We start from the raw sequence: 8671 nt of genomic DNA, 5'->3' as shown, positions 1-8671 counted from the left end.
GAGTCCAGCCGGCCGACCCTGCTGGCTGACGTGGGGACCTTCCCCTCCCACCCCAGCCCTGACCTGTCCACTGCCTTCTCTTCGCGGGGGGACTTTATTCCCAAAGGCCGTAGTACCAGTTCCAAGATGTGGTTAACAGGGGCTGGAGTGATAGCACAGCGGGTAGGGCATTTGCCTTGCACACGGCTGACCCGGGTTCGATTCCCAGCATCCCATGTGGTCCCCTGAGCACGGCCAGGGGTAATTCCTGAGTGCAGAGCCAGGAGTAACCCCTGAGCATTGCCAGGTGTAACCCAAAAAAGCAAAAAAAAAAAAAAAAACCACAAGATGTGGTTAACAGGGGTACACCAAGGAAAGAAAACGTTTATCAAGACAGTTTGATTTGATCATTAGCAGATTGGTTCCCTGAAGGAAAAATAAAAGAAATTTTGATCAACCAAATCAGCCAGTGTCTGTACCCAGAGATCGCTGTAAGTACTTTTTTGAGGGGGTCACACTCAGCGATGCTCAAGGGTTACTCCTGGCTCTGTACTCAGGAATTACTCCTGGTGGTGCTCAGGGGACCATATGGGATGCTGGGAATTGAACCCGGGTCAGCCATGTGCAAGGCAAATGCCCTACCCGCTGTGCTATCGCTCCAGCCCCTGTAAAATCTTTGGAGTCCGCCAGATTTTCTCAGCAGCTGGGAAGGACGAGTAGAGAGAGGCTTCTAAAATCTCAGGGATAGGGGCCGGAGCGATAGCACAGCGGGTAGGGCGTTTGCCTTGCACGCGGCCGACCCGGGTTCGATTCCCAGCATCCCATATGGTCCCCTGAGCAGCAACAGGGGTAATTCCTGAGTGCAGAGCCAGGAGTAACCCCTGTGCATTGCCGGGTGTGACCTAAAATAAATAAATAAATAATAATTAAAAAAAAACCTCAGGGCTAGAATGAATGGAGATGTTACCGAGACCGCTTGAGAAAATCGACGATCAACGGGATGATGATGATGATGACGACGACGACAGTCCACTGCAAGAGGACCAGAAGAGACGATCTGGGTGCTCTCCTCCTGTGACTGACCTTGGTACGGCCTCGAGGCCCTGAACACTGTCAGGACGATCCCCGGCCCCACAGCCTTCCACAAAAACACCGCAACAGGCATAGGAAAGGATTTGAAGCGAATCTTTATCCTGAATCCTCTACATGAGAGGTTCAGAAATAACAGGAATTGCTCCGCCCTTCAGAAGTACAGGCCACTTTTTGATATTGTTAAGTATCAACAAGGAGGGGTGGGAGAAGGGGGCGCGGGCGAGGAATAAGAATGATTCCGTGTGAGCTCGGCCACCAGGAGCCCATGCTTGTGACTTGACTTGCCGGTGACTGGCAGTGCGGGATCTGCTCTCAGAAGCACCAGGACCTGGCCCTTGACACAGAAGAGTCGCCCCACGACGGCAGACTCGGGCTTCCCACACCCTCCCCGGCTTCCGTGTTCCACGTCGCTGGCTTCAACGCGTCAGATGAACATAAAAGAGAAGCGGTTATTTTGTGATACTAAGAAATAAACACGTTTACAAAACACAAATCAAGAGACTAGAACAACAGAGAGGAAGACTGCTAGTCACCATGAATGTGCAAATCGCAAAAACGGACTTTCTTAGAATCAGAGACGTTGTCTTCTGAGAAACAGGCCCGTGAGGACGGAGACCCCCTCGTGAGTAAAGGTCCCCATTGCCTCCCCAGCGAGGGGCACAGGGCTGAGACGCTCGTCACTGCACCCCAGTGAAAATGCCAGTATTGTCACAGAACCCAGGAGGCTGGAATTTCTCTTAGATTGAAACTCAAATGGGGAAACACAAACAAAAATCAGGAAAAGCTGACAAAATGGTATAAATCATTTCAAAACACCATTGGTAAATAGATTTGTATTTATAGAGTCCTCGAATATACAATAGGTCAAGATGCAATGCAGACGTTTTTACAATATTTATTAAGATAACAAATTTATAAAGTGAAAGACTCAGAGGCACATAGTTTAAAAGGCCAATCCACGGGAATAATGGAGTCAACACAGAAAAGATATCGAACAGTTACAACCAATACAAGAGTTTTTTTAAAGCCACACCCCCCAAACATATCATACGAATCATCCTTCAAAATTACCATGATAAAAAGTTATTTCCTTCAAAGAAAAATAATTCTTTCTGCCTCCAGAGCCTAGAAAATCCTATTTACAACAAACAGTCCTGCATTTCATTGAGTATGACCACCTCTACCTGTATTAGGATGGAAGTTGTATAGCTATTGTATTTACAAATGCACATAATATTTAAATTTGCTCTCCATGGAGAACAACTGAATATATACTTAGTCAGATCACGATACAAATGTCTGAGTGCTGGAAACACATTTTGGTGGGGCAGCTGTGTGGGAAGAGGTGTATTTCGAATTAGGTTTTTTCTGAAGGATTACTAGGCCAATAAGTCTGATAAAACTCAAGGTAGTCACAAAACCAGGTCTCTGTTGATGAAGAATTGATTTATTTCTGTTTTAACTGGGCAGGCTGGGCTTTGTCAGTCGACCTTCACCACACTGTATATCTTGGTGACAAACCAGAAGCACGCGAAGAACCCGATTGTTCCTACGAGAAAAAAAAAAAAACCAAAAAAACTTTTTCAAAAGGAGTTTCATAATTTTCACGAAAAGGCAGACTTAACACGGTCAGTTTCTAAAAAAGGCAGGAAACTACGGCTTACCTGGAATATACCCTAGGGCCAGGCTCTTACACACCCTGACCCTCGGGGCAGAAACTGGAATCAAGACCCTTCTGTGCAGCACTTCCTACATGTCAGCTTTGCTTTTCCTTTTACTGTGTTTTGGGCTGCATTGGGCGGAGCTGAGAGCTTACACCCGACTCTGAACTCTGAGCTCAGAGTTACTCCTGGTAGTGCTCTGGGGGACCCTACGGGATGCTGGGAATCGAACCCAGACCGGCTGAGTGCAAGGCAAGCGCCCTCCCCACTATACTATTGCTCGGGCCCAACTTCTCCTTTTTCTTACTAAAGGATGAAAGTGATGCGGGCCGCACGCTTCCTCGCTGATTTCAGGCTGTTCAATCACAAACGGTTTGAAACTTGTACTGAAGAAGGTTGGCGGTGAATCGCCCCAGCAGACTGACTGTCAGGCTCACAGAACTGCACCTGAGCGTCCCTGAGGGTGGCCACTGGGGACCGCTATTTCCAAAGGCTTAAAGGAAAAACTCGAAGGGCCTCTATACAGCATGCAGTGATGGAGGGGGGCGAGTGCCGGGGGCCCGAGGGCCGTGTCCCCTCCGGGGCTCTGGGCCTCCTTCCTGTCTCTGTGCACAGGGGGAGGGGGCAGGGAGGCGGAGTCAGCTCCCCTTCCTGGAGGCTACTGATCGGTGCCCGGAAGGAATCAGGCAGGGGCCCTCACGGGTATCAGCAGAGGGTCAGGTACCCGGGACAGTGGTGGGGGGGTGTTGAACACTGTCTGACTGAAACCCAAACATGAACAACTTTGTAGCTATGGGGGAAGGAAGATAATTGAACTTAAAAAAGCTTAAATAAATAAAGGGGCACATTTTAAACCTCGTCCTAGATTAAATATCTCTGCCGCAGAGTTTCTTTGCCTTTCTCTTCTACCTTTCAATAAACTTTCCTACTTTCTTGAACAAAGAAGGACGGGCATTATTTTTTTCTTGTTGGGTCACACCTGGTGATGCACAGGGGTTGCCTCTGGCTCACGCACTCAGGAATCACCCCTGACAGTGCTCAGGGGCCCATATGGGATGCTGGGACTCGAGCCCGGGTTGGCCTCGTGCAAGGCAAAGGCCCTGCCCGCTGTGCTATCGCTCCAGCCAGGATGGGCATTTTCATAAGTGACTGAAGACTTGTAACCATCCTGATTATTTAACGCAAACATTCCTTGTTGTTGTTGTTGACTTTTGGGCCACACTTGGCAGTGCTCAGGGCTTACTCCTGGCGGGCTTGGGGGACACAGACGGTGCTGGCAGCGGTCAAACCCAGGTTGGCTGCGTGCAGGGCGAGCGCCCTGACCCACGGCACTGTCACTCCGGCCCGAAGCCTCACTGTGGAGTGCCAGGCTTACCTGTGAAAAGGAAGAAGATCAGGACCATGATCATGGTGTAGCCGAAGTACAGAATCGTGCTCGCGGTGCCCGTGATCTGGAGCTTGGAGAAGAAGTAGTGGATCGCGTAGATCAGGAAGTACACCGCAGTGAAGCCGCTGGTGAGGAAGGAGCGCCACTGCCAGTGGTAGTCCTGCGGGGAGGAGCAGAGTCACCTTCCCGTCCCCGGCACGGAGCAGCGCCGAGAGAGCGGGCGTCTCTCTCCTCGGAGCCCGGCCCGCCCCAGCTGCTCTGAGAGTTAGCCCGGCAAGTGCGGGGCCACTCGCTCAAGTCTCGGCAGCCGCAGCACTGAGAGGGCCCCCGCTCAGACCCCTGGCGACGGAGAGAAAGCACCACCCACCTCTGTGGGTTTGTTTGGGGGCCACCCCTGGCAGTGCTCAGGAATCACTCCTGGCAGGCCTTGGGGGACAACATGGGATGCTGGGGATGGAACTAGGTCAGCCACGTGCAAGGCCAACGCCCTTCCTGCTGTCCATGGCTCCGGCCTGGTGGCACCTGCCTCTGGAGGCGCCTCCACGAAAACCTTCAGTTTCAACAGTCGCCGATTAAGCAGGAATGGACAGGTAGAGTTTGTCTTTGTCGCTGCCACTGCTTGTTCTGGGACCACACCCAGCCCAGTGGTGCTCAGGGCTTGCTCCTGGCCTTGCGGTCAGGGATCACTGCTGGCGGGGCTCAAAGAGATGGAGGCAGGGCAAGTGCTCTACCCACTGTACTACCCTCTGCCCCAGAATGTATCTTTGAATATATTTTACCAAAGAAAAGTAATGCGCAGGGCTGGAGCGATAGCACAGTGGTAGGGCGTTTGCCTTGCACGCGGCCGACCCGGGTTCGAATCCCAGCATCCCATATGGTCCCCTGAGCACCGCCAGGGGTGATTCCTGAGTGCATGAGCCAGGAGTGACTCCTGTGCATCGCCGGGTGTGACCCCCCCCCCCAAAAAAAAGTAATGCGCTAAGAGCTCACAGAGTTCAAAGGTACCACCTGATTCGGAAATACGGGCCAATTTCCGGTTTCTGGACGAGTACGTCTAGCATGTGCAGGGCTGACTCCTGCTCTGCTCTCAGCGGTCACGCCTGGCGAGTTCAGGGGACCGCAGGGGGTTTCGGGGACTGAGCCTGGATCAGGCGTGGGCAAGGCAGGGGCCCTCCCCGCTGTGCAAGCCCCAGGTCTGTTTCTAAAGGGACACCACAGAAATGGTCACACAGCTCGTAATATTCCAAGTCCGGGCCGAGAGCCAGCTCAGAGGGGTGTGCACACGCTGGGTAAGCAGGAGGCCCTGGCTGGGACACAGGGGCATGGGGTCCCCCAGGCTCCACCAGGAGTGGCCCCACGAGCAGAGCCGGGAGTCACCATGAGGACGGAGAGCCGGTCGCCTCGTTCACAGGGTGCGCGGACCAGACCAGGGGCACGCCTCGGCGCCTACCTCGGCACACAGGTGGAAGTAGCAGAGAAGGATCGTGGCCTCAGAGCACGTGATGACCAAGATGATGAACACCAGGAACAGGAAGCCGAACATGTAGTACATCTGGTGGGACCTGTCGCCAGACGGGCCAGCAGACACGCTGAGTATTTCCTCCCCAGCACGGGAACTGCCACGAGCTTTTCACTCCTCCTTAGACCACAACGGTTCCACTCTCCCCGCGAAGACGCCCAGCTCTCACGGACCCGGCGGGGGCGCGGCTGAACTGCGCCTGCCTGCGCAGGGCTGCCAGGGGCCCTTCTGCACACGGGACGCACTGCGGGGACGCACCGCTCTCGGCTGGGCCTGGGAGATGCTGCTCCACGGGGGCGGGAGGCCCGGGCCGGCCCCAAGGAGCCCAAGCGCCCACGGAGGCCCGCATCCTGCCCGAGATCCCGCCCGCCCCGTGGGAGTGGGAAGGCGTCGGAAAGGCCCGAGAGCTGCGGGCCATTCCCCGGGACACAGCAAATCCTGCACCCGCACGGCCTCGCCCGAGAACGGGGCCCTGTGAGGTCTGTGAGCCACATCTGTGTTGGGGCTGGGGGACAGCGGTCAGAGGAGGCACTAACAGACACCTGAGCTGGGGTGCCGTTGGGGTGTCAGGGCCACCCGCGCCCCGGGCCCCGCAGGCCAAGGTGGGGGACCTGGGTGGGCACCCTGCTCGGGAGCCGCCCGGCGCCCCCGACATTCCTTCTTCCTTCTCGCACCCAGGGAGGGGCCGCCTGGCGCCCAGAGCTCGGGCACAGAGTGGCCCGTGTCATAAGCGCTGGGGGGACGGGGGAGGCGGGACGGGCGCGCCGGGCCCGGCTTACCAGATGCTGTTGAGGATGAAGAAGAGCTGGATGAAGATGCAGCCGAAGGGCAGGATGCCGCCCATGACAATGCCCGGCAGGGGCTTGGTGTAGAAGGACTGCTCGGGGATCTGCCGCGGGATCTGGTTGGTCCGGACCGGGTGCTCGATGGCCTTTGGGAGAGGCAGAGGGGGAGGGTCAGCACACGTGGGCTCCACTGACAGTGCTCAGCGCTGGCCCCGGCGGACACGAGTGGCCAGTGGGCGTGTGGTCAGCGAGGCACAGGGCAGTTGACCCTGGGCACACGGCAGCCCCTCAGACCACCGGGCAGGACCCACTGGCTCGGCCCTGCCCCCCGACACGCACGGGGGAGGAGGGGTCACTTCCTGCTCTCAGGGGCATGGAGGGCGGCTCAGCCGGCTTGGCCTTTTATCACGGGCCCCTGGACACGAGCAGGTGCTGGACTCTGCCGGCGGGTTCTCAGTCCCAGATAACGGTGCCGTCTGGGTCAGTAAAGGCTCACTGCTACTACAAGACGACAATGACTGCTGACTGCAAGCCTGGTGCCTGGTACTCTCGATCATTCTCCCTCTCGTGAGGCGCCGTGAGGGAGGGGAACTGACCCCTGAATGGTGCTGAGTGTGGGGTACACAGGGCACACGTGCAGAAACGTGCTTGGCGGGGAAAGTCCATAACCAGGTTCCCCTGCTTCTGTGATGACACGTTAAAATCTGGCATTCTTCCTTGAGAGCGTGTGTCCACAGGTAGAAAAACAGATATTGTTCGTCCATTTTTAGATTTTTAATTTTTATTTTATTTTTTTTGCTTTTTGGGTCACACCCGGTGATGCACAGGGGTCACTCCTGGCTCTGCACACAGGAATTACCCCTGGTGGTGCTCAGGGGACCATACGGGATGCTGGGGATCGAACCCGGGTCAGTCACGTGCAAGGCAAATGCCCTATCCGCTGTGCTATCTCTCCAGTCCCCATTTTTAGATTTTTTTTAACTGGTACATTTGGGAATTTCAAATACTTACTAAATCTATGTAATTAAAAAGATCCCGAGAGCTGGAGTGATAGCACAGCGGGTAGGGCGTTTCCTTGCACGCGACTGACCCGGGTTCGATTCCCAGCATCCCATATGGTCCCCTGAGCACCGCCAGGAGTAATTCCTGAGTGCAGAGCCAGGAGTAACCCCTGTGCATCGCCGGGTGTGACCCAAAAAGAAAAAAAAAAAATCCCGAAGACTGTTCTGTTGCCATTTATGCAACATGGATTTTTATTATAAATTAAGCAAAACCCTGACGAGAGGTGAGGCCCAGAGCCGCCCGGCGGGGGGACGCAGGGAGCGGGCACCCAGGCCCTCCCTCGGCGCCGCTTCTCGGAAGCGCGGGCGGACACTTCCAGAGAAGAACTAGGAAGTGACGGGAATACAGGAAGGATTATCCTCCTCTCTCTGGCCTCAGGGAGACGAGAGGCAGGACGGACGAGGGAGCCGGGAGGGGAGAGAAGCTGAGCCTTGATTACGGCCTCCTTAAGTCAAACTGCAGCAGGAGAAACTACATCATTCACTCCCAAGGCTGCTAACGAAAAGTTCTGAGGTGAGGGCCAGAGAGAGAGAGCAGCAGGGAGGGCGCTGGTTCGACCCCGGGCACCCCTCAGGGTCCTCTTAGCCCCTCCAGGAGGGACCCTGAGTGCAGAGCCAGGAGGAAGGCCCGAGTGCCACCAGGTGTGGCCCCAAAACAAAGCACCCAGAAAACTTGGTACTTTTGCTGCATCAAGTTAGTCTTCTTATATTCGAACCCATATTCCAGGCTTCCTTATTACTGTCACTGGAGAGAGGCACACTGCTAAGACAAAACCCTGCGTGCCATTTTTTCAGATTAAATAAGTAAGTAAGTGACATTGTTCGTTACCAGTTACTAAGTCGAGAGCTTCTGAGATCTAAGTTTACATCTCTGGTCTCTCGTCCACACTTTGAGGTCGTTAGTATTTTCAGAACGCCTGCCATCAAACTCAGAAGTCTCTACAAAACTCAGACCCTACGTGGCAAGTTTAGGTCATGTTTTCCTTCTTCTGGGGGGCACACGGGGTGATGCTCAGGGTGTACTCCCGGCTCTGCACTCAGGAATCGCTCCCGGTGGTGCCTGGGGACCAGACGGGGCGCCAGGGAGGGACCCGGGCTGGCCACGTGCAAGGCCAGGCCCTCCCCTCTGGACTACTGCCCCCCCCAACCCCATCGCGTCTCATCCCTCCGACGGCAGACGCTCTCTC

The 8671-nt window shown here is 55.1% G+C and overlaps 1 protein-coding gene across 1 annotated transcript in view; it reads right to left on the bottom strand.

The window, feature by feature from the left end:
* Nucleotides 1–1889: 1889 nt before the first annotated feature.
* TM9SF2 (transmembrane 9 superfamily member 2) overlaps nucleotides 1890–8671 on the bottom strand; it is a 46532-nt gene continuing 39750 nt past the window's right edge. The window contains exons 14-17 of the mRNA XM_004614064.2: nucleotides 6418–6569; nucleotides 5570–5681; nucleotides 4108–4279; nucleotides 1890–2620 (exon numbers count right to left, since the gene is read on the bottom strand). Of these exons, the coding sequence (XP_004614121.2) occupies nucleotides 2553–2620; nucleotides 4108–4279; nucleotides 5570–5681; nucleotides 6418–6569 (504 nt within the window). The 3' untranslated portion in view covers nucleotides 1890–2552. The remainder of the gene's footprint in view (nucleotides 2621–4107; nucleotides 4280–5569; nucleotides 5682–6417; nucleotides 6570–8671) is intronic.

Source organism: Sorex araneus, chromosome 1, assembly GCF_027595985.1.
Source record: "Sorex araneus isolate mSorAra2 chromosome 1, mSorAra2.pri, whole genome shotgun sequence".
NCBI lineage: Eukaryota > Metazoa > Chordata > Mammalia > Eulipotyphla > Soricidae > Sorex > Sorex araneus.
The sequence above is the reverse complement of the archived record's forward strand: the minus strand, read 5'-3'. Positions and strand labels throughout refer to the sequence as shown.